The sequence below is a fragment of the Labeo rohita genome, chromosome 1 (genome assembly GCF_022985175.1).
Source record: "Labeo rohita strain BAU-BD-2019 chromosome 1, IGBB_LRoh.1.0, whole genome shotgun sequence".
In the NCBI taxonomy this organism is placed as follows: Eukaryota; Metazoa; Chordata; class Actinopteri; order Cypriniformes; family Cyprinidae; genus Labeo; species Labeo rohita.
Window position 1 is genome coordinate 22,227,392 of NC_066869.1, and position 24,758 is coordinate 22,252,149.

A 24,758-nucleotide genomic window follows, 5' to 3' on the forward strand; every position below is an offset into this window, starting at 1 on the left:
TTCTTTTATTTTAGCCTTTCTTCTCTATCATTGTTCTTCAAACCCATCTCGTATCCAAACTGCACACAAAAACAACAGGGAACAGTGTGACACAACTATATTTTATTCACAACTTTACATTTTGAACATCACCTCTTTGAAGCTGTACAAGATATCGCTGACCCATAGGTAAAAGATTTCTCTCCACAGCAGTTTCCTGAAGGAGAAAAGATGTTTCATGTCATTTTAAAGTTAAGCATTTGAAACTTGTGTGGTTTCACAATAAACTGAGATGTGGCCTTAACACAAAAATCTGTGAATTAGTGAATTAAATTAAAACACACACACACACACACATTTGTTTTTGTGAATTGTGGGGACTTTTCATAGGCTTCTATAGATTTTATATTGACCAGACGATATTGTCTATCCCCTAACCCAACCCTAACCCTAAACCTAGCCCTCACAGAAAACATGTTTGCATCGTTACACTTTCAGATAAACATCATTTACTATTTTTAATCATTTTTTAACATTGTGGGGACCGCAGGACCCACAATGTCAAAAATTTCAGGTTTTACTATCCTTGTGGGGACATTTGGTTCCCACAATGTAGCAAAAACAAGTACACACACACACACACACACACAAAAAAAGTGAATGAGCATCACTGTTTTGTCTGCAGTCTAGATTTTCCAGCCATGTGTGGGGCTGGTGGAAAATGAATAAAATGAACAAATATGCATTTATCAGATAAAATCTGGTCAAAGTAGTTTATTCTGCCCACTTAAGAGTTTGTGTGGCCAACAGGTAAAAACAGTTTCACACTAGAAGATTTTTAGTCCTCTGCTGCATTTACATATGCAATAAAGGATCACAACAAGTTAGACAGCTGTGTTTCACAGTAGGTGGGTGTTAAATGGCCCAGCGACTCCTTGCTAAGTTAATGGCCCTGCTGACTTTCCAACAGTGTTTAGCATGGTGATAATATATTCAAGCACCATTTGCCTGTTTACATGGGTAATGAAATAAGAAAGCTGAGGCAGAGAAGTCTGTCTTTATTGAATGTATTTATAAATGTCATTTTTATTCCTGTGATGGCAAAGCTGAGTTTTCAACATCATTACTCCAGCGTTCAGTGCCACATGATCGTTCAGAAATCATTCTGATATGATGATTCGGTGCTCAAGAAACATTTCTTGTTATTATAAATGTTGAAAACGGTTGCACTGCTTAATTTCTTTGTGTGTGTAAACTGATACATTGATACAAATGTCTTTTTGAACATTTCATCTTTTTTTTGGTGTCACTCCTCAACAGAACAACTTTTTTGCTGCAGACTGTAGTATAAAGTAGCTATGCTTTTACTATGTATGCGCACATTTTATTTATTTTTATTTTTTGTAGAGGATATTATTTTCAAGCACTATTTGCACTTATTTATAACAAGCTCATTTTAAACTCAACCTGATATTGAATGTTCTTGAGTATTGACTGTTTATTAGACATTTCACAAGCTCATTGCCTATTGCTTGTTTTACTTGTATTACTAATATGGAGAGAAAAAACTGCAGGTCTGTGCATTTAAGAAGTCCATGGTTAAGACAATTTCAACTTGCTAGTGGGGAAATTAAAAATTATTTTAGAGAACACACACAGATATTTCAGTTCTTAAACGGTACAAAAAGAAGAAGCAGATACAATCTTAGTAAATGTTTATTTCCACAAAACAGTTTCATAATCTACTAAATACTACAATTCTGAGTGTTATCTGTGGCTAACAGGGAACTAAATATATGAACTAGTAAATCAACAATATAAAAAAATATATATACTAATCATGTTCAGGACTTTCCTCAAATGAGCAGTTTTCTTCAAATTCCTCCTCAGCACTGAGCTTCTGCTTGCATTTTGAGAGATGAGATTTCAACTGACCTCTTCGTAGAACAGTTGCAGAACAGTAGCAGCAATGAAAATGTGCATATTCTCTGCATTTTAAGTTGCACTTGACTATAGTGAAATCTGGAAAGAAAAACAAAAAGAATAAACCAAGGGTGAATGTATACGCCTTCACAAAATAACTTCTTAATGGATATGGAAACCCTATACACACCATCTTCGTGGACAGCCAACTTCAGATGATTCTGGACGTGGTTAACAACGCTCCCTAACTCTCTTGGCATGTAGACCCAGGTCTCACAAAATGGGCAGTGATACTTGTCACAACACTGAGTGCACTTAGAGATACAGGGGCTTTCTCCATTTTTAAGGACCGTAATATGCGTCTAGAAAAGGATATTTACAATTAAACACTGATTAACCTCATTATTAACATCAACATTTTAAATATTAAGATTCGCTAGCACACATCTTGATGAGCTTGATATTTTCTTTCAGTATATATGAGTAATAATTATTCTTACATGTACATTTTAGGGGTCACAAGGACCCAGCATGATGTTATGAAAAAATAAGTCAATTCCAAATGGGCTAATGTAAAATCCAAGTGTCATCAAAATACGTGAACAATATAACAAATTGTGCACATTCACTTACTGTCTCACTTGTTGGTGTTGAGTCCATCCTTGGTGTATGGTGATATATAATCCTCATTATTACGCATGCGCATTAAAGACATCCAGTGCGTCACCAAAATCCCCTGTCACATTTGCATTAAAAACATCCCCTATGCTAGCCAACTTCACTATGGAGTGGATTAAATTAACTACACCATCGTGCTACAGTCTGCAGCATACCGGATAGGCAATGCAATGATGCTGACCATACTTATTTGAAACTTGATTTAAATTGTTCTTTCGCTTCAAACAAAGTTGTTTTTTTATATAATGTGATGTTTATATTATAAAACCTTTTTGTGCATAATGCACTTAATAACCTAACTTATACAGAACATGTTTTTTTCTATCTGTTCTATCAAACAATCAGTTGATTATTTCTCTGCTTAATTTATTACCAAAATAATCATGAGTCAAAGTCTTATTTTAGTAATTACTTTCTGTGCCATCAGTGCAGACAAGCATAAACATAATCATCTTAAATAGTGTTGGTAGATCATCCTGTGCACTTAGGCTGAAACATTTGTGTAAAATAATCTGTCTGTCTATCCATCTGTTATTCTAATTGTGTTATGTTAAAGGGATAGTTCACTGAAAAATGAAAATAAACCCATGATTTACTCATCCTCAAGTCATCCTAGGTGTACATGACTTTCTTCTTTCAGACGAATCCAATCTGAGTTATATTTAAAAAATGTCCTGACTCTTTTAAGCTTTATAATGGAAGTGAATGGGTGTTGAGATTTTGAAGCCCAAACAACAGTATCCATCCATCAAAAAAAGGATATTTAAAACTTTATAAACTGTAACCTTAATCCGTCAATTTGACAGACAGGTCGTAAAAATTTTGTCATAATCTATTCATTTTAATTTTGTTATTTTAAATAGAATAACTGTTTAACAATTTAATTGCTTTTATTTTTTTTCACATTTTCATTTTTAATCATGAACCTACAGGATGACATCATAGAGTAAAAACAACAAAATATGCTAATATGCTATATATATATATTTATATATATATCGATTTCTCGATTTTAATAATTATTTTTTAATGAACCAATATCTTAAATATTCTTAAACCCCAATCGATCTTTTGGTCTATGCTGTTTTCAGTTGATGAATGAACAGTACATAGTGCATCTTCCTTCCAATAAATCGCAAAAGGCTAAGCTTTGTGTTACTTTTAATATGAAACAAAGTCTCAAATTTCAAATTCTGTCCATCTCATTAGGAAATTCAAGCAATAAATACCGTTTTGTCACTCTTTAATGTGGCTTGATAGATCGTTGTAGCTTCTGTGTACTTGTCTGTTCGTAATCAAATGCATAGGAAAATATTTGTGACAGTTTTGTTTTTGTTCTGTATCCCCTGCTCTGCTGCTAGACTGGAGCACACTCGCCACCAGTTGGACAGGGTGGGAATTACAGCTACAATTTTACAATAGATCACCCTCAGTGTAATCTGTCAAAATGACGGATGGCCTTCAGATTTTTCCGTCACTGATAAGAAAAATTCCATCAATGACAGACAATTTTCGGTTAACGCAACTCTGCGTAGGACATAGGCAAACACGGTGATAAACAAAACACCGGTCATGAATTAGAAGTACAAAACAAGGATCTGTAAGGAAAAATGTTGGATTGGCTTCGATATAAGCCAAGAGGAGACTGGTTTTCCTTTGCTGTAAACAGCTGGAACACCACTCTCTTGTAAACGTGCATACAACAGTTAGCAGAAGCTAGAGATTATGGTTTATAAAGTTTTAATTTGCTTCAAAAGGCCTTTATTAACCTCCCAGAGCCGTCTGGAGCACTTTTCATGATGTAGGGATGCCGTTTTTAGGCTTCAAAATCTCAACACCCATTCACTGCCATTATAAAGCTTGGAAGAGCCAAGATATTTTTAATATAACTCCGATTGTATTCATCTGTAAGAAGAAAGTAATTTACACCTTGGATGGTTTGAGGGCGAGTATGACATAGGTAATGTTCCCTTTAAACATAATGTAAATCTGAAAAGTAAATGTTGCCTTTTTTCTATTTTTTTATGACAAATCTAAGCAATATAACATGTTTAAAATGTTTCATATCATGCAGCCATATGGAATAGGCCTCATTCACACAATTATGTGTCATAATATGAATTCGTATGTATGATTTATCATCATACAAGCAGTGAAGATATTAAATCTTTGAGCCTATGAACGCTAACCTTTGCTCTCCTTCGAAGGTAATCCCTGCGGTTGTGTAGCATCTTCGTACATCGTACGATCACCTCCGCCTCCCGTCCATACAACTGCGGCAATGCAGAAATGATCTGTGTAAGAGTAAACCACAAACCACTCTCACTATTCATTTCAGGTAATCAAAATAGATAATCTCATCAAACGGAAAGCAAATAAAGAGGTCTGAACCTTCGCTGTAATCGGACCCCACTCAATGTTCCTGCTATAGCAGGCCCTCTGCCAAACCTGAAACTGAGTCAGGATCTCCCTGGCCACAACCTGGTGAAGGCACAAGAAACAAATGATAATGTTACTTGATCATTCAAAAGCCTAAAAATGAAATTTGTTTTGTATAACTGCTTACACTGAATGTCCTCTGCTTGTTCATGGGGTGTGAATTCCCTTGTTCCGTGGAAACATGTTCTGCAAACCTTCGGCCAGTCTATAACACACACAACAACAAATGAGTAAATCACAATTTTCATTGTTAATTTCATATCAATTTGGGTGCATTTAGAAACATTTCTATGCTTCAGTAATGTTCTACTTGTTTGTTATCATAAAAGACAATGACAAGTCTGCAAAACCACAGACAATACTCATTTAAGATTATATTTCATATGGAGTGCTGAGTGTTTGTCAGAAATAACTGCAGTCTTGCATTAGTCAGAAGAGACAATAAAAAGATTTAAACAACAAATATCAAATTAAATATTCCCTATTTAAAGTCGTGCTAGCATTTACTGCTTTTGTTGGAAAAAAGTATACAAATCCATCAGATAATGACCTGTAGGGGATAATAGTTGTCCGACTACAATCACTCCAGGAGAGGCAGGCATCAAGACACAATGCTGCTGGAGCTGGAGATCACAGAAATCTTGTGGAAATGGCTGAGCAGGAGATCTTGTATTGTCCAACAACAGTGTTCATCAATCCAAAAGTTAAAAAAAGCACTGAAAAGAAGACTTGAAGTCTGAAAGGAAAACTGAAATGGATCTGGAGCATTTTGGACTAACTTTACTGACTTGCTGTTGCTACATCTGATGGTTCATGTACTTTTTCCAACAAAATGCCACTAAAGTTGAAACGGACAGATCACAGTTTAAGTGAAGGCCATGGTACATTTTTGGTGAAATTATAAAGTAATTCTAAAAAGACAAACATTCTGTGCTACATACTGCATCTTTACTGTTGTTGGAGCGAATACATAAAAACATTAAATACATAATATATTTCAGCTATTACACATTGATAATACAACAGCAAAAAATCCTGTTGGTGAAAATCAGTCAATCCCATTTCTATACGCAGATGTATTAAACCTACAAGAAAACCCAAGTTTCTGTGTCGTTCAGCAATGCAAAGATTCCATGCATAACAATTTGTCCAGATCTTGTTTAGTTGTCTCTAAGCAGGTCCTCTGGTATCTTCTTGAGTTTTAACAGTGCAGACCATTTCTAATATGTAAACATGAATTGATCCAACTCAGAATCAGTTTCCAAACACAGATACATTTATTTCCCTCCTCTTCCATGGGCTTTTAGTAAATGAGCCTTCATTTGCCTGGGATTCAGAAAGCTCTTTCCACAATGAGGGCAATTGTAAGTCTTCCCCGCGTGACTGTGTCGTCTGAGATGAACTCGCAGGTTGGTGGCCCGATTGAATCGCATCCCGCATTGAGTGCAGCTGAAGAGTTTCTCCCGCGTGTGGATGTTCTGATGCTGCCTGAAGTTGCTCATTCGAGCGAAGGCCTTGCCGCAGTGCGGACAGACGTGAGGTCGCTCCCCTGAGTGGTTTCGCTGGTGAGCCTTGAGCTCGAAGTTGTACGCGAACGTCTGATCGCACTGCGGACAGCTCAGAGGTTTCTTGCCCTTGTGGATCAGCGAATGAGCCTTGAGGTCACATGCTCTCAGGAACATTTTCCCACACTGGGTGCAACGGTGGGATCTTTCTGCATGGATTTGTTCAGACGTCCCATGTTTGTCCTGGGAGAAACGCTTTGGGTATTGCGCGTGGCTGATTGCTTTCTCGCCTGGACAAACATCGTTGAGAGAATAGAGGACAGAACTCTTTGAACCGGGATAACTTTGTCCATTTTCTGGTTGGACTAATGAATGTGACCTCTCTGGTATGCTAGAAAGCATTAGCTCTGTTGTGCATAAATGACTGTGTTGTGCCCTAATACCTTGATGTACCAGTGTGCTGACTGAATAAGGTGTGAAATATGAGGTGGCGTCTGGCATGTCGAGAGAGTTTAGACCTGGAAAGCTTTCTACCTGTATCTCCTCCTGATCACAAGGTCCTCTGAGCTCTCCCTGACTTGGATCAGCCATTTCTGCATGGCAACCGTCATCTCTGTTGACGCTGTCCCACACCGGAACCATCTCTTCCTCCTCCTTGACAGGTAGAAGATCCAGCTCCGTTTCTGTTTTTACTCTACCGTTCGGCGAAGACGACGGCAAATCCTTGTGCGCGTCCTGAGCCATAGGACTTTGTAACAGTCTTGTGTGGTTTGAGTCCATTTCATTATCAAGAGTAAAGTCTTCCTCGGATTTGTCTAAATCACTCACTCTAGGTTTGAAGTCACTAGTGGACTCACTGTGAACGGCTGAATTGCCCAGAAGCCTCTGCAGAAAATCCTGAGGAATTTGTGCGTTGGAGTTAGGTGTGATGATCTCTTTTGCATTTGGTCTGTGTGCATCATTCTTCTCCTTTGAGTGCGAGTGTGCTGTTGTTTGTTTGGTAGACTCCAGGCGTTGCCTAGCACTCCACACATCTTCAGGTAGTGTAGGATGATTGGTAGATTGATCTCTCAAGCTTGGGCCTAAACAAAGGCTGTCTGCTCCTGCACCAGAAGAAAAGACACAAAATTAAGAAACAGCACAAAAAGTACTTGAACATATATACTAAAACGTATAAGGGCCATTCTACAGAACGAGTTGGAAACGTCTTGAAAAAAACATGTAGTTTTTCAAAAAAAATTATATGTCTGCAAATTGTATAATATCCAATGTACACAGAAAGTTTTGGAATATTTGTGCTCTCCCCAAATTTGTTACTACTGAAACACAGTAACAATAATTTAATTGTACGAGTTACATTGACCTATTAAGATTTTGTTTACCTCTTCCTTGTAAATACATTTTTTCCAGAGGTAAATCAATAACAATTACATTTTTAACAATATATTAAGTGTAATTTATGAGATTTGTTTTTTGAATCCAATTTTTCTAATTAAAAGGCAAAAAGTTGATCATACTGATTTCAAATTTAAAGAAGAAGTCCACTTCCAGAACAACAGTTTACAAATAATGTACTCACTCTCTTGTCATCCAAGATGTTCATGTCTTTCTTTCTTCAGTCGTAAAGAAATTGTTTTTTTTAAGAAAACATTTCAGCATTTTTCTCCATATAATGGACTTCAATTGTGCCCCCGAGTTTGAACTTTCAAAATACACTTTAAATGCGGCTTCAAACAATCCCAAATGCGGTTGTAAACGATTAGTTATTTTCATAAAAATAATACAATTTATATACTTTTTAATGTCAAACGCTTATCTTGTCTTGTTCTTCCCGCCCTCTGTTTTTTTCAGTTCATGACAGTTAGGGTATGTCGAAAAACTCCAATCTCATGTTCTCCCTCAACTTCAAAATCTTTCTATATCGCCGTTTTACCTTTTTTGTTATGGGTGTTTGATCCTCTTTGAATGTTCACTTTGCATAGACTGGGTCGGAACATCTGCAGTGATGTAGGATGATTTTGAAATAATTTTTTAAAGTTGACAGAGAAAATACGATCTGAGTTTCTCGACATACCCTGTCTTGAGCCAGCATACACAGAGTTCAGGGAGAGCAAGACAAGACGAGCATTTGAGATTAAAAAGTATTTAAATTGTATTTTTTTTAATGAAAATAACCGATCATTTCGCTAGATAAGACCCTTCTTCCTCAGCTGGGATCGTTTACAACTGGATTTGGGATCGTTTGAAGCCGCATTTAAACTGCATTTTGGAAGTCCAAACTCGGGGCACCATATCAGTCCATTATATGGAGAAAAAATCCTGAAATGTTTTCCTCAAAAAACACAATTTCTTTATGACTGAAGAAAGAAAGACATGAACATCTTGGATGACAAGGGGGTGAGTAGATTATATGCGACCACATCACTTTACAGAATTTTAACTTGCAAACTGAAACACTACTACATATTACTAAAATATTAAAAAATTGCATAACTGTACTAAAATTTTGTTTATTTCCCCCAAATATGAGGATTATGTGTTTCCTTTTGTCACTACGGAAACAATGATGACATGCTTTGGTCGTGACTGTTTCGGTAGTGACAATTTTAGATACTTTTAAGCCTAGCTTAAAGATGCTAATCAGCACATGGTTAGCTAGCACAGTTCTAAATAATGTTACACATCTAATAACTGTTATGGAATGACTCCCGAAAAAATTGCAGATATAAAAAGGTGTTTGTTAGTGACATTCCTTAAATGTACACACAGATTTTTCAGACTTTTTAATAAATTTACCTCAAAATAATGGGACCTATCTACTCACACATTGTAGCTATGAGAGAGAGGGACACAGGAATATTTCCCGATCATAAATGTAGGGGTGTAGTTAAAATCAGTATCAGCCAATAGACTAAAACATACACTGTTTCGGTAGTGACGTGAAAAATGCGGGGCACATTTTTTACATAAAGTTTAATAATTTACAAAGAACTTTTTAAAAGAATCAAAAAGATACTTTTAAAAACAACAATGGAAAAAAAATAATTTTAACTGAAATTTAGGGATTAGGGTTCGGTACAGCTACCTCCCAAGTACCCAATAAATTATGATTTTATATATATTAAGCTTACTGATATTTTAAAAATTATTGTGGGTTTAGATAATAGAAGGATCTGAAGATCTGAATACCTAATGCTTTTTAAATGTGTTTTTTGGTTGTGGGACAGCTGTTTGCATGAATTCTGTAGAATATAAATTAATAATAGTTGGTCACATTTAAATGCCAAAATATTGTGTATGTTATTATATTTATTTAATTCTAATGATTTCAGATGTGTTTTATTTTAGTGTCTTGTTATGGTCAAGTTTTAGATGTGCTGTAACCGGTGTTATTTCAGTATTATTAATATACAAATGTTTTTTAAATACTTTAACTCTGCTGAAATCTATTTTTATTTCAGTGTGAGTAGTTTTAGTATTTCAACTTGTTTTATTTCAGCCATTTCTAATCATCTAAGTTACATGTTTAACTTTTCCATCTAATATTTTTATTTTTAACTTCAATTAAATAAAATGGTTTCACATAGCCTGCCTCCGGGTCTGAGCTGCTGGGATAGGCTCCAGCCCTCCCTACAAAGAATAAGTTATAACAGGAAAGGATGGATGGATTTTAATAGTTTTAGATAACAGTAATAACAGCAGTTGTAACTCACCCCGGACTGTCTCTACAGGCTGGCTGTCATCTCTGCTGCTGGAATCTCCTGTTCGGCCACAATCCGGGCACCGTGTCTTCTTCCCCCGTTCCCATTCTCTCTCCTTCTCCCTCAGTTTACTCTCAGACAACTGCAACCTTCGTTTCAAGACCTCCACCTCCTGTTTACGGTGACCCACTTCCTCAAGGAAGCTGTCCTCCACCAGCCTGGTTATCTCAAACATGGCTGATTTAAGGACGGTCTCCATGACAACGGAGAGCTGAGACTGGAATGTGAGGAAAAGGGTTTCTGACATCGTCCTTTTGCCTCGAGGACACCGTGATGAAATGAATGACTCCGGTGAAAATAATCACCTTGAAAAGACAAAAAGACAAAGTCAGAAAACGATGGTATTACTAGCGACCAACTAAACCCATGTCAACATGGTCCAAATCGGAATTTTTCATCGGGACTGTCAGCAGGTGGGCGTTTTGTTATTGTTGTTTGTGCAGCCACGTGTATGATGCAACATACAATTTGATTATTACTGCAACTCTGCCAATACTCTTATGTGTATATATGCATATGCATATTTTCACTTGCTTTTCTATGGAAAATAAGCTCGGTAGTCACCCCTCTTTCGGGCCTTTTATGTAAAAAGTAAATGAAATGAACTGGACATTGACAAAAACAAAAGCCACACAGTTGAGACAGTAAGTACCTTATAAAAACGATCCTCGCACAGCCAATTTCTCAGCAAAACCCCGCGGAATACCGTGAAAATAGACGGTAATAGTGTAGTAATATGATCGTTGATGTTGACAGTGTCATTTTAAGCGGATGCAGGAAATGTTGATGTTTCCTATGTTATTGCCCTCCAGTGGGCTGGAGGACGTCACGCCACACAACAGCGTGCTAAATGTGCAAATAGTGCACTGAGGGACTGATGTTTTAGTTCTGATCTGTGCTGTATTAAAATGGCAAAAGCTTGTCTGGAATGGATGTAAATAAACCTTCATTAATCACGCCTTAGTCCAGTGTAATTAACGTTAATTTGTAACAGTGGCGTGTTCCAATCAGTTTAAAGGGAGAGTTTACCCAAAAATGAAAATTCTGTCATTAATTATTCACCCTCAAGTCGTTCCGTTAAACTTTTTGATGAAATCCGAGAGCTTTTTGATTCTGCATAGACAGCAATGCAACTACTACGTTCAAGGCCCAGAAAGGTAGTAAAGACATCGTTAAAATAGTCCATGTGACATCTGTAGTTCAAATGTAATTTTATGAAGCTATGAGAATATTTTTTTGCGCAAAGAAAACAAAATAGCAACTTTATTCAACTATTTCTTCTCTTGCCAGTCTTTGACGTGTTCATGAGAGTACATGTCTCCTCTAATTGCATCATTTATTTATGTAAAATAATACATTAGGAAAAAAAAAATTATAGCAGTTAACTTTCAGTACAGCAAAACCCAATGCATTGAAGGAAGATTGATACCACCTGGTGGGAGAAATAAAGAAAATTACTTGTAATAACACTGTGTTGCCACTAGATGCCTGTGTAGCCCATATATGTTGTGTTTTCTAGTTGCTTAGAGTATTTTAAGACCTACATTTTATTAGGGTTTACATTTTCAGATGTTATTTACGTTCATTTACCACAAAAACTGTATTTTGTAGTTTTTCCATTTCCCGTTATTTTCCTGTGAAGATCACAAGTGTGAATTTAAGACCATTAGACTTTTCTAATCATGTGCAATTTTATGTGTTCATATAGCAAGTGTTACAAAAAGTTAGGCCTAAATTTCTGTTTAGGCCTAAAAGTTTCTGTTTCATCATGTGCTGTAACCACTGAGTATTATTTTACAGTGCAATAGGAAAAAAGAACATGTCATTTATCAAAAATGACTACATGAGAACAACACATGACCCATTTGCATACCAAACAGATGAAGAAGTATTTAATTTTGCTGACATGGACGTTACAAAACAACATATATATGACAGAAATGGAGACAAGAACTTCCTGCCATTTGGTCCTTGTTAAATGTAATTTCATCATTCATTTTTTCATTTTCACAGAAAAAGAAGAACATTTTAATTACAGTCATAACGCCTGTAATGTACATGGCTTACTGTGGTGTACCTGAATTACCATTAATCTGTTTGCATGCATTACTGGAAGAATTTGCTCAGTGTGTGGCATTTAGTCAAGAAAACAAATATGAAACTAAAAACAGATGAAAAAGTAGCCTGAATGTACCAGCTGTGCTGTTACTCATTTTTACACTCTAAAAAACATTAATTTAATGTCATTACATTTTTTAAAAAATAATTTGAAGTTTAGCAGGTGCTTTCATTGAACCCCCTGCATAGGTTTGAACCTTTAACCACTGATATCTAAATATGAACATGTAACTATTTTAGCCCACACCAGCATATGCACATAAATTTGTTCTTCAAACAGTTTACCGGGTATCTTAAAGGAAAAGAAAAAAAATCACTAACGCACCATTATATATGCACCATTTAAAGGAGCTAATGCTACGCATCTGAATATACAAACATATCAAAAGGGAGCTAATTTAACAGTATATACTTGAGTAGTTGTGTTGTGTTCATCAAGGCTTGTGAAACTCCAAATTGAAGTGAGATAAACACTCCAAATAGAGGAACCACCAAACCTATAAATAAGTAGAGAAAATTTCCAATGCGTGGGGGTATGTATATATATAATAATTTGACTTTATGGTAAAATGTGGACATTTATTTTCTAATAGACTGCTACATCCAGAGGGAATGAAAAAGTAATATTTTATATTTATCATGACAATGCTAGTATTTGCCCTTGAGTGATCCGGTCATGTCACTGCAGAACAAATATTTCAGAGCATGAAAAATTGGGTTTACTACCCAAAAATGAAAATGTCATTAATTAATTACTCCAAACCCGTAAGACCTTCATTCATCTTAGCACAAATTAAGATATTTTTAATGAAATCCGAGCACTTTCTGACCCTGCATAGAAGCAACGCAACTGACACATTGAAGGCCCAGAAAGGTTTTAAGGAGAACATTAAAGAGTTCATGGTTCAACCATAATTTTATGAAGCTATGAGAATACTTTTTGTGAGCAAAGAAAACGAATTTTATTCAACCATTTCTTCTCTTGCTTCACGAAAGTACCATGACGTGGAGACTAACTCCAATTTTTTTTTAATAAAGACATTTTAAATTTTGGTTTTCTTTGTGCACAAGAAGTATTCTTGTAGCTTTATAGAATTACGGTTGAACCACTGATGACACATGGACTATTTTATTCAATGTCCTTACTATCTTTCTGGGCCTTGAATGTGTCAGTTGCGTTGCTGTCTATACAGGGTCAGAAAGCTCTTGGATTTCATCAAAAAATATCTTAATTTATGTTCTGAAGATGAACGAAGGTCTCATGGGTTTGGAACGGCATGAGGATGAATTTTCATTTTTTGGGTGAACTATCCTTTTAAAAATAAATTAACCACTCAATGATACATCAACTAATACGTTTAATGTGTAAAGCAACAGATTCTACCACTATCACACCTCCACATCTCATCATACATTAGAGTGAGTGAATTCCGAGTGAATTCTCTGATGTCTCTTCAAGTTGCATTTCTGGGTAAATCTTTTCCCACAGTCTGTGCAGATGTAAGGTCTTTCACCAGTGTGAACCCTGCGGTGTGCTTTCAGGTTACTCAGTTTGGTGAAACTCCGCCCACAGATGGTACAGCAGAACTGCCTCTCACCTGTGTGAATCTGCTGATGAGCTCTGAGGTGACACAGATGAGAAAAGCCTTTTCCACACTGGCTGCAACTGTGCATCGTCTTTGCCGAAAGGTGCCGCGTGTCCCCTTGAACCCTCATGCTGACCATCTGCGGCAGATTTCTTCCTGGGTGTACGGTACTAAAACTTCTTTCACCTGTAGCGGCTCCTTCAGGATACTGACGGACATGAGAGGGTTTTGGAGTTGGAAGGGCTTTGGAGATGGATTGCACCCGGTCTACGTCAACGCCGCCGTGATCCGTCACAACCGAGTTGGGATGTAGAACAATTTTTGTGTTCTTCCTCGCAGGTGCTCTGAGATGCTGCATGGATTGTGGAGGAAGGCTCTGAACCTTGACGGGAGGCGGAGGATACGAGACTCGTTCTTGTACTTGAGGTCTTGCCGTGAGAGGATCTCCAGGTTGAAGATCCACCACTGTTTTCTTAGCGCTGTTATGAGCAGAAACCACCTGAGGCCTGATCCTTTCCATATCTTCCCAGTCTGGTGGAAGCATCACTACAACTTCCTGTTTAACAGGCCCCGAGTCAATGCTACCCACTTGTGGTCTCAAACTCGGAGACTCTGAAGATACTGACGTCCTGACTGGTTCTGGTTGTGAAACAGATGACCGTGCTGAAGGGTCTGTTTTTTTAGGGTCAAACCATTTTGGAAGGTTTCTGTGTCTGACCTCATCCTCATCTCCAGGTCTTTCAGAGCAAGATGTGCCACCCGTTTTGTGGTCAGAATCTGAATGGCGGAGTCCATTGGTCTCTTCAGCACTGCTTGAGGAATCTTTTTGTTTGTGTATCTGAGGATGTATCAGTAAACGAGCTTGTGAGTCTCTAGCCTCTGTTGCTTCCTCTTTCACTTCTCCTCCTGGTTCACATACTTGAACAGCCTGTCATGCACAAAACACGTGAATTAAGAGCCATGCAAAAATGATACTAACGTATTATTTTTGAACATAACATCTCAGCAACCTACAATGGCCGTTAAGTATTTGGACACTTAAGCCAAGTGCATGAATTTTATATCTCTATTCTTTGGCACCAAAAAAAGTCTAAATGCTTTTCGTCTTTTGGGCCACTAGATATTACCAGTAAAACAACACCATACACACGTTTTGTTTAGTTTCTGGAGTTGCTGTAGGCTTCTCCTGATTTGTGCTTCCCTTGGGACTGCACCTCCAGCTATTGTCAGATGCATTTTCCTGCTTTACAACAAGTGGGTGGTCCAAACCTATAAACAATCAAATCAAATATTAAAAACAAAGCAATATTCAGTCTCCAATTAATTGTTGGACACATCTAAGCTTATATTTAGCTCAAAATGTGTAATGTGGGTCAATAACACAGCACTCATATTTTGGTCTGAATCCACTGAATTATTGAAAATTATAATAAAAAGACAATACACACAAAAATGGCTTGAATACATCTGTTATATTATTTTAATTTTGATGTTTTGTGATGTTTAAAGTAAAAATGTCTAGATGAAGTCTCAAAAAATGCTAAAATTCAGTGATTCAGCAATCTTTATTAAATATTTTTATTATACTATACTTTCTATATTATTATATGTTTATTAACTATTATTAAATAGTAATAGTTGAAAAACTTTTGTCCACCTAAGTAAAGGAAGACAACCATAAAACAGCTTTACATCAGTGGTTGTCAAACAGGGGCCAGCGCCTCCAAGGGGGCTACACGATTACTAAAGAGCATTTAAATCCATAAATTATTATTATTAGATTAAAATAATATATAATATGTACACTACCAGTCAAAAGATTTTAAATGTTTTTAAAGAAGTCTCTTCTGCTCACCAAGCCTGCATTTATTTGCTCAGAAATACAGCAAAAGCAGTAATTATGTGACATATTTTTACTATTTAAAATAACTGCTTTCTATTTGGATATATTTTAAAATGTAATTTATTCATGTGATCAAAGCTACATTTTCAGCATTATTACTCCAGTCTTTAAGTTTCACATGATTTTTCAGAAATCATTCTAATATGCTGATTTGCTGCTCCAGAAACATTTATTATTATTATTATTATTATTATTATTATTATCAATATTTAAAACAGTTCAGTACAATTTTTTTCAGGATTCTTTGATGAACAGAAAGATGCAAAGATTTATCTGAAATTAAAAAAAAAAAAAAGCTTTTGTAACATTATACACAATACCATTCAAAAGTTTGGAGTCAGTATAATTTTTTTATTTTAAGTTTTATTATTTTTATTATTGGATGAATACCTCTTTTTTAACTGATTTAAAAGTGATGATAAAGAAACATTACAAAACATTTCTATTTCAGATAAATGCTGTTCTTCTGAACTTTCTACTCAAAGAAACCTGAAAAAAATCTACTCCGCTGTTTTCAACATAATAATAATATATGATTTTTGAGCAGCAAATCATAATACTTGAATGATTTCTGAAGGACTGATTGACTGGATTAATGTTGCTAAAACTCAGTTGATATCACAGGTATAAAGTATGTTTTAAAATATATATATAAATAATAGAAAACAGTTATTTTAAATAGTAAAACATTTAACATTTTACTGTTTTCACTGTACTTTGATGAAATAAATGCAGGCTTTGTGAGCAACAAAGCCTTCTTTAAAAAACATCAAAAACCTTACTGTTCAGAAATTGTTGACTGATAGTATAGCTCTACAAAATCAATATGCTAACTGAAATCATATCCCCCATAACTTAACTAACTTCAATAAAAAAAAAAAGTACTTAAGAACATATCCTGCAACTCTAGAATCGCAATTTTTCAAAGTGAAAAAAGCCTGAGAACTACTGCTTTAGATCCTCATTACTTAAAGGTCATTAAGTTCTCATAATAACAAATACAATATATTGAACGTCTCGAAACTTTTGTGTAAAATAAGTGTTGGTTCGTTACATTTTATTGAACATGTCGTAAACATTTTGTATGAATGTATGAAACTGTTGCACATTCTTATTTGTCATTGACCAACGTAAGCACTGCATAACTAGCGATGGTTAGTTAGATGGCTTCTTGGAAAGTCATGTTTCTACTCACTGCTCTGTGTTTCGGGCCCCCTATGAAGTATCCTCCTCCTGGACACTGCTGTCCGACCACAGTCCACACATCTCACCCTCTTAAATCTCTCCCGTTCTCTCAGTTTGGCCTCCGACACTACCAGCCTCCGTTTTAACACCTCCGCCTCTCGTTTGCCACGATCCATCTGCTCCAAGAAGCTCTCCTCCACTAACCTGGTGATCTCGTACATTGTGGTCTTGAGGACAGTTTCCATGACCGCAGACAGCCGAGTCTGGAAGGTGATGACCAGCGTGTCCGTCATCCTGTATCTGATCTAACGTTACTTCAGTTCGTTCTTATAAAGATTAACTGATTGCTGAACGCATAGAAACAACGGTGATCATGGCATTAATGACCACCCACGTATCTCAAATATTTTATTTCCTATTCTGTACTCATTCCACACAGCATTCTGGAACTCGGTTTTAAAGTAAATGTTGTACTTCACACTTTCACGGCCAGTCAATCAAACCCAGATGATAAAATCCTCACAGTGTTGTTAGCATCGAGCTCATTACATCTGCTTGACAGTATGAATCGCAAGCAGAAATAAATATCTTTTAGGCGCGAACAGCTGTCGCATAATGTCCAGGTGACTGTAGTACACACTACCTAGTTTACTTTGAGGACGTGTGAACCGCTAGATGTTTGACAAACGCATCATTCAGGATGTCAGGATGAAGCGCAGTTGAACAGACGGACAATGATGTTGTTGTGGGTGACGTCACGGGTTGTACGGTGGCCTTGTTGGACAGTACGGTAATCCGACAGGACGCTACTTACCAGCTTTGTTGTAGAATACGGTATAATTTTTCTAAACAAATTCCACCTACATCACTCCTTCACACTTCGGCAAATCTAATCGTACAATATTTAGGACACAGCAAGTGCTCCAAAACTAAATTTTAAAGTTAATGAAAACTAAATTTTCATCAAAAACGTATTTTCATTACTTAAAATAAACTGTATCTGAAACAAAACAAACAGGATAAAAAAATGATAATTTTAGTAAAATAACTGAAAAGTAAAAAAAAAAAAAAAAAAAAAAAAAAAAGAACAAGAACTATATAGACATTAAATACATAAAAATGGACAAAAACACAACAAAATTACTAAACCCTAAAATGAAAAATATAAGAACTAATTCAAAATTTGAATGAAATCTAAAATAGAATCGCTTTGATACTAAAACGACACTGTTTTAAGCACGATGCATTTGTGAAAAAAAAAAAAAAAAACAACTAAAATTGTAGCTTTAAGTCTAATTGGGACGATAGGAGACGTAATTTGTAAAACAAAGTTAACACAACACACCGCTAAACACTTTTACTTGTATAAATATTCTAACACTCATTTATTTCTCCAGACTCCTAGTATAAAACGATAAGTTGTATTATTATATGAAACATTACTCGAGTGTTTTAAAACGGGGCTGTTAAATGCTTGATTCTGATTGGTTGACAGACGTTCTAAGACGTGCAGTTATTTTTCAGTAACCACACAGCTATGAAGTCGCTAATTACAGTCAAACTGCGTTATAATTCTTCTTCACCTCGTGGCCACATTATCAATTTGTATATGAATTACTTTTTTTTAAATTATTTTTCTATAAGTCAGTTACCAGTTGTCAATTGTTCTAATCATGAAAATAAAAAGCAGGTTGACATTTGGAATAAACAGCTGGAGGATTTAACCAACCAACAACCAGATAAATCTTAATTTGACTATGTTTGCTTAAGCAAAGACCCAAAAAAAGAACTGATATTGCATGTGTCACACATTGCATATTTCAACAATATATATTTGGTAGGTTTATTAAAATCAACTGAAATAAATATTTTTTTTCAAAATGAGTGAACAAGTATGCATCACAAGTACACAATATTCAAACTTTTAAGTGATGCATAGCATCACTTAAAAGCATAGTTCATCCAAAAATGAGCATTCTGTCATCATCTAATTACTCTCAAACCTGCTTTTATTCTTTTCTGTTCAGCAGAAGACATTTTAAAGAATGCTGGAAAACAGTTGACGAAAAAAAAAACCCTGACAAATTTCTGAAAAAAAAAAGTCTTTTATGTACCACAGATGTATGTACCACAATGCCATACCGGTTTTATATGACATAAAGGTGAGTAAATGATAAATATTCATTCTTGGTGAATTAACTAGAGAAAACTAAATTAAATTATACAGAAGACATAATACCTATAATGGGAACTTACACAGCAACAGTGTTATGATTTATGGGAAACACCTGACTGATCATATTAATGTCCAGTCTGGATTTATGACCTTCCAACAATTTAAAAGTAAAAAAAAAAAAAACTAATGATGTGTGCACACCATTCACGTAGCAAATATTTGATAAATGAGGTGAAAATTTTCAACTCAAGTGGAAAATTTACATGCTGAGTTTTCACGTTAATCCGTGAAGAACTTATTGACATGTCCAGTTTGACATGTCTGGTTCTATCAGAAAATGGAGGAAAGCATTACACAATTTTATTTGCACAAATGACACGAAAAACATCCTGTAAGTAGTCTAGAACCATATCGCGATGAGAATATTCGCTTTGCGTTTGGTGTGCACACAGCATAAATATAAACAATTCAAACAAACACTTTTTAGATACAACTGGATGTGTCAATAAAGAAACTTATTGACATGTCCAGTTTGACACGTCCGGTTCTATCAGAAAATGGAGAAAAGCATTACGTGATGATTTTATTCACGTGATTAATTTAGAACAATAACGCGATGAGAATATTAGCTTTGCGTTTCATGTGCACACACCATAAGACTATACATGGTGCATTTTTGTCATGGATTGTTCTGGTCAGCACTATGTTTGCGCTGATGTGACCTGAGATGATCCAATCGTTTGAAGCTCAATCCACAGATACCACAGCAGTACGGTCTTTCTCCTGTATGAGTACGTTGATGGACTTTCAAGATGTCAGCCCGGGTAAAGCTTTTAGTGCACATGGTGCACTTGTGTGGTTTCTCCTGTGTGTGAATACGCTGATGCAGCTTGAGATTCCACAGTCGGCTGAATTTGTTCCCACATAGTGTGCATGTGTAGGGCTTGTCTCCGGTCTGACTGCATCTGTGTCTTCGCAAGTCACTGAAGGATGAGTACCCTTTCCCACAGTGGCTGCACAAGTGGAGACCGTCCCGCTGATGGACACGCTGGTGCACTTTTAGGTTGCAGGCCTGAGTGAACTTCTTACCGCACTGGTTACAAGTGTATCCAGCACTTGAACCAACTCGGTGGGAGTGCGGGAAGGCTTTCAGTGAAGCCCTGTTGTCTCCTAATGCTTGTCCAACATTAGAGTGATTTAATGCATGTCCCTTATAAACTGCACCACTAGTTGCGTCCTCAACATACAGTGAGTGTCCTCTATGTCCAGCACCTCCTGCAACCCCACCACGAACTTCACTGAAGGAATTTATGTCTTGCAAGTGGCCATCTGCATTAATAAGTAAACAGTGCATGTCTCCATTCACATCTTCTGTCTCTGGGTTGACTTGCACAGGTACAGATCCTCTGTTTCCTCTCTTACTCTTAAGGGAAGAGCTGTGACGTCTCCCAACTTCCTGGTCCAGGTCATTTTGATCAGGGCCAACTGCGACCGATACTGAATTACCCAACATGTCTTCAGTTCTTTCTCCAAGACCGTCCAGTTCATGCATGTCCAGTTCATGCACATTGTAGCTTGCTAACTCTTCTGCGTCATAACGTGTTCGGTACGTCAGGCCCTGGACATCTGCGATATCTGCGTAAGTCTCATTGTCAGCAGTCTGATCAAGTCCAGAGCTCCACTCTTCCTGAATCTGCTGCAGCTCCTGCTCACTGTAACTGTGAGCTGAGAAATCAGACGTCTCAGCTCCTGCAAAACCAAACATGGAAAAAAATGTCTAATCTTCACACACAATCAGATGCGAGAAGATTTAAGCAGTAATCAGATGTTTAAATCACACCTTCTGTATCCAATGTCCACCCATCCTGAAGTTCCTTATTACCAGCACTGACATAAAGAGTCTCTTCTTTCAACACGCAGTCCAGTTTTCTGTCCTCTGTGCTTGCAGACTATAAGGAGCACAAGGACAGAATATGCACAGAATGTTAAAGTCACAATGAAATGGACGTAGCAACATATCTTTTCTTCAGCATTATCAAAAAATGTAGGATGGGAACTAATATTCATCAGCTGTTGACTGGATGGAGCATCCAGTGGACTGAAAAAAAAGGGGTGGAGTTTAAGCAAAGTAAATGATTAGGAGAAGTCATGCATACATCATCTTTTTTTCACTGCAAGATTGAGTTAAAAAAATATTTATCCAGTTGCATACTCACCTCTGTTGTATTGCTGGGGCTGGTTTGGTCTTCTGATCTTTCTTTTCCCAAAACTGTTTCAGACTCCAACTCACAGCTTCCCCAGTTCCCATCCGGAACTTTCTCCTGTTTGAGGCTGCGTTCATTTTCTACATGTGGTCAAGGGTGAATGCAACTGTGAGGGCATTGATTACACAGTCCTTTAATGGTCTTTAAACTGACGGAAGAAAAAAGTCATAAGGAATGACTTGAGAGTCTTTACAGAATTCCTTTTTATGTTACGTTGCGGGTTTGGATGTTTGAGTTGTTGAGTTTTTAAAAAAACTGGTCAACCTATGATGTTTTTTTTTTTTTTTCTTTTTCTCATTTAGGGTCATAAACATGCCTGCAAAGTGTTAACACTCCGATGTGCTGTGGAGTGTGTTTACAAAACGTCTGCTACAATTATGACATGTTTGTGGGTCAATTAAATGCAGCTACACAGACCTGAAATACTATTTTTTATTTATTTATCTTGCTATGACAGTTTCTCAGCTACCTTGAGGGTATTTACATTAATATGTGCTCTACCAATCAAACGTTTTTGGACAGTAAGATTTTTAAAGAAGTCTCTTCTGCTCACTAAGCCTGTGTTTATTTGATCCAAAGTACAGCAAAAGCAGTAAAACTTTAAAAAATATTTTTCCTATTTAAAACAAGCTGATTATTTAGCATCATTACTCCAGTCACATGATCCTCCAGAAATCATTCTAATATTCTGATTTGCTGCTCAAAAAACATTTTTTTATTATTATGTTGAAAACAGCGGAGTAGAATTTTGTCTGGTTTCTTTGATGAATGGAAAGTTCAGAAGAACAGCATCTGAAATAGAAATCTTTTGTAACATGAATTTCTTTATCATCACTTTTGATCAATTTAAAAGCATCCTTGCATTTCTGAAGGATCATGTGACTGGAGTAATGATGCTGAAAACGTAGCCATGGTCACAGGAATAAACTGCATTTTAAAATAAATTCACATAGAAAGCGGTTATTTTAAATATACTACTGCTTTAAATGCAGGCTTGGTGAGCAGAGAAGACCTCTTAAAAAAATCATTAAAAAATTCACTGTTAACGTTAAAATTCTTACTGTTCAAAACCTTTGACTGGTAGTGTATGTATCATTCCACATTTATCTGAAGAAAATTGCACTGCAAAGACATACATTTTTATCAGTTCCTACATGTTCAGTTCAGTGGGAATGATTGATGATTGATATTTTGTGTTGTGTGGGAAGTATTAATGTTAAAGGTTTGCTATTTTTACCAGATTTATTGTTGTTGAATTATACTGAATCCAAATAAGGTCAATTCAACCCCCTACCAATACTACCATGAACCCAAATTCATTTTTAAACTAATACAAGGGTTAAGAATCCAAGATGTCAAATATCAAATATGATGTTCATGCAGATTATAAAATGATCAAATTTCCTTTTTGTAGGACATTACAAATACTGATAATCAAGACATTGAGCCTTAGCTAATTTGTGATTGTGAACAAACCTGATTGTGGTGACAATTCTTCTTTCTCCTCGTTACACACACGGGCTTTGTCACACTGTGCACACCTCTGACTCCTCACACCCGTCTCTTGATTTTTCCGTCTGGTCTCGCTCCACTGGAGCCTCTTCTTGAGAGTCTCTACCTGCTCTCGACTACGGGACACTTCCTTCACGAAACTCTCCTCCACGAGCCGGGTGATCTCAAATATGGCAGCTTTAAAAACGGTCTCCATGACCCCGGACAGCTGTGACTGAAACGAATGGATGACTTCGGACATAATGACGAGTAAACGGGTGAAAAGCCTGAGAATAGTCTAGCCACGTTCTTTGTTATGTAAACACGCTACAAAGCCAACAATTTATCCTCAAGCTCCTCGTTAGACGTTTTTAAAACCAAATTGTCACATCATATCCTTGGTGTGTGTTATCGAACCATTTTTTAGTTTTGCCAAATCTGCACTAGTCCAAGCACTTGCTAGCAGAGACTAGCGAGGACTGTTATTGTGTTACTGTTAGTTAACGCTAATAACCGGTTGTTGTTCTTTTATCAGTGTCACATTTAAACATTGCAACATAAACGATACGCGGACAATACGTGCTGGTCCAAAAAACATGCTCTCGTCCTGCAGTGGGACTGGCTAGAAGTGCTTCCCGAAGCAAACATACGGATGGAATTTAGGGACAAATTTAAAGGGACAGTTCACCCATAATGAAAGGAGCGTTTACGCATTTACAGTTTACTTTTACTCAGCATCATTTACTTATCTTCATGTTGTTGCAAACCTGTGTGATTTTTTTTTTTTTTTTTTTCTGTGGGAACTTACAATTATTATAAACTACCAGTCAAAAGTTTTTGAACAGTGCGATTTTTCTTCTGCTCGCCAAGCCTGCATTTATTTGATCCAAAATGCAGTATGTTTTTACTAATTAGAATAACTTTTCAATTTGAATATATTTTAAAATGTAATGTATTTCTGTGATGATCCTTCAGAAATCAATATTCTAATATTCTTATTTGCTGCTCAAAAAACATGTTGAAAACAGGGTTTTTTAGGTTTCTTTGATGAATAGCAAGTTCAGAGGAACATCATTCATCTGAAATAGAAGCCTTTTGTAACAAAATAAATGTATTTATCATAACTTTTGATCAATTTAAAGCATACACCCCCCCATCCCCCCAAAAAATACTGACTCCAAGCTTTTGAATGGGATAGTGTATAATGTTACTAAAGTTTTTTTTTTTTTTTTTTTTTTTGGATAAATGAAATCAAAGACTCCTGAATTTTTTTAAAATATTGATTTTAATAATAATAAAAAATAATACAATAATATTAATAAAAAATAATTTAAATAATTGTAAAAAATGTTTCTTAAACAGAAAATTGCCATATTCGAATGATTTCTGAAGGATCATGTGAAACTGAAGACTGATGTAATGATGCTAAAAATTTAGATTTGATCACAAGAATAAATTACATTTTAAAATATATTCAGATAGAAAGCAGTTATTTTAAATAGTAAAATATTTCACAATATTACTGCTTTGCTGTATTTTGGATTAAATAAATGCTTCTTTTAAAAACATTAAAATCTTAAAAAAAATTGTAAAATAAAAAACTTTTGACTGGTAGTGTATGGCAGTTATTGATATAGCCTAGGACCGATAAAAGCAACGTGCTGATTCTAAAAATAGTGCCCTGTTTTAATAATTTGAAAATGTGATTATTATTTTGTAAAAATTTAAGGTTAGGTTTTTTTTTTTTTTT

General features: G+C 36.1%; 3 protein-coding genes across 5 annotated transcripts; all 3 read right to left on the reverse strand.

The window, feature by feature from the left end:
* Positions 1-54: 54 nt before the first annotated feature.
* Positions 55-11,177, reverse strand: si:ch73-109d9.1 (uncharacterized). Of its 3 annotated transcripts, XM_051111637.1 has the most exons (8): positions 10,938-11,177; positions 10,238-10,590; positions 7,059-7,627; positions 5,147-5,224; positions 4,972-5,061; positions 4,770-4,874; positions 2,093-2,264; positions 212-2,001 (listed from the first exon to the last, which is right to left on the reverse strand). In XM_051111637.1, exons 2-8 carry the CDS (start codon positions 10,530-10,532, stop codon positions 1,814-1,816), a joined length of 1,497 nt encoding a protein of 498 aa, XP_050967594.1. In that variant the 5' UTR covers positions 10,533-10,590; positions 10,938-11,177; the 3' UTR covers positions 212-1,813. The 3 variants fall into 3 exon arrangements, 2 of the variants coding, with proteins under 2 accessions (XP_050967605.1, XP_050967594.1); XM_051111648.1 differs by lacking the exons at positions 212-2,001; positions 2,093-2,264 and adding an exon at positions 55-196; XR_007827902.1 differs by lacking the exons at positions 212-2,001; positions 2,093-2,264; positions 4,770-4,874 and having other exon boundaries at positions 5,004-5,061; positions 5,570-7,627.
* Positions 11,178-12,160: 983 nt separating this feature from the next.
* si:ch73-109d9.3 (histone-lysine N-methyltransferase PRDM9) lies at positions 12,161-17,836 on the reverse strand. Its single transcript, XM_051112583.1, has 3 exons — positions 17,088-17,836; positions 15,140-15,258; positions 12,161-14,917 (listed from the first exon to the last, which is right to left on the reverse strand). Exons 1-3 carry the CDS (start codon positions 17,368-17,370, stop codon positions 13,811-13,813), a joined length of 1,509 nt encoding a protein of 502 aa, XP_050968540.1. The 5' UTR covers positions 17,371-17,836; the 3' UTR covers positions 12,161-13,810.
* Positions 17,837-18,944: 1,108 nt separating this feature from the next.
* On the reverse strand, positions 18,945-23,648 carry si:ch73-109d9.2 (uncharacterized protein LOC565042 homolog). The gene is made up of 4 exons (XM_051112496.1): positions 22,994-23,648; positions 21,470-21,597; positions 21,094-21,202; positions 18,945-21,002 (listed from the first exon to the last, which is right to left on the reverse strand). Exons 1-4 carry the CDS (start codon positions 23,268-23,270, stop codon positions 19,933-19,935), a joined length of 1,584 nt encoding a protein of 527 aa, XP_050968453.1. The 5' UTR covers positions 23,271-23,648; the 3' UTR covers positions 18,945-19,932.
* Between the last annotated feature and the right edge of the window lie 1,110 nt (positions 23,649-24,758).

Excerpts from the sequence above, each read along its gene's own strand:
- si:ch73-109d9.2 (XM_051112496.1), bottom strand. The coding sequence starts at position 23,270 with ATGTCCGAAGTCATCCATTCGTTTCAGTCACAGCTGTCCGGGGTCATG. Across the intron at positions 21,598-22,993 it reads AGAATTGTCACCACAATCAG|AAAATGAACGCAGCCTCAAA; the intron begins GTTTGTTCACAA and ends GACCACATGTAG. Across the intron at positions 21,003-21,093 it reads GTGGACATTGGATACAGAAG|GAGCTGAGACGTCTGATTTC; the intron begins GTGTGATTTAAA and ends TTGGTTTTGCAG.
- si:ch73-109d9.1 (XM_051111637.1), bottom strand. The coding sequence starts at position 10,532 with ATGTCAGAAACCCTTTTCCTCACATTCCAGTCTCAGCTCTCCGTTGTC. Across the intron at positions 5,062-5,146 it reads ACAAGCAGAGGACATTCAGT|GTTGTGGCCAGGGAGATCCT; the intron begins GTAAGCAGTTAT and ends TGCCTTCACCAG. Across the intron at positions 4,875-4,971 it reads GGGGTCCGATTACAGCGAAG|ATCATTTCTGCATTGCCGCA; the intron begins GTTCAGACCTCT and ends ACTCTTACACAG.
- si:ch73-109d9.3 (XM_051112583.1), bottom strand. The coding sequence starts at position 17,370 with ATGACGGACACGCTGGTCATCACCTTCCAGACTCGGCTGTCTGCGGTC. Across the intron at positions 15,259-17,087 it reads GGGGCCCGAAACACAGAGCA|GTTTGGACCACCCACTTGTT; the intron begins GTGAGTAGAAAC and ends GATTGTTTATAG. Across the intron at positions 14,918-15,139 it reads CTCCAGAAACTAAACAAAAC|GCTGTTCAAGTATGTGAACC; the intron begins GTGTGTATGGTG and ends TGTGCATGACAG.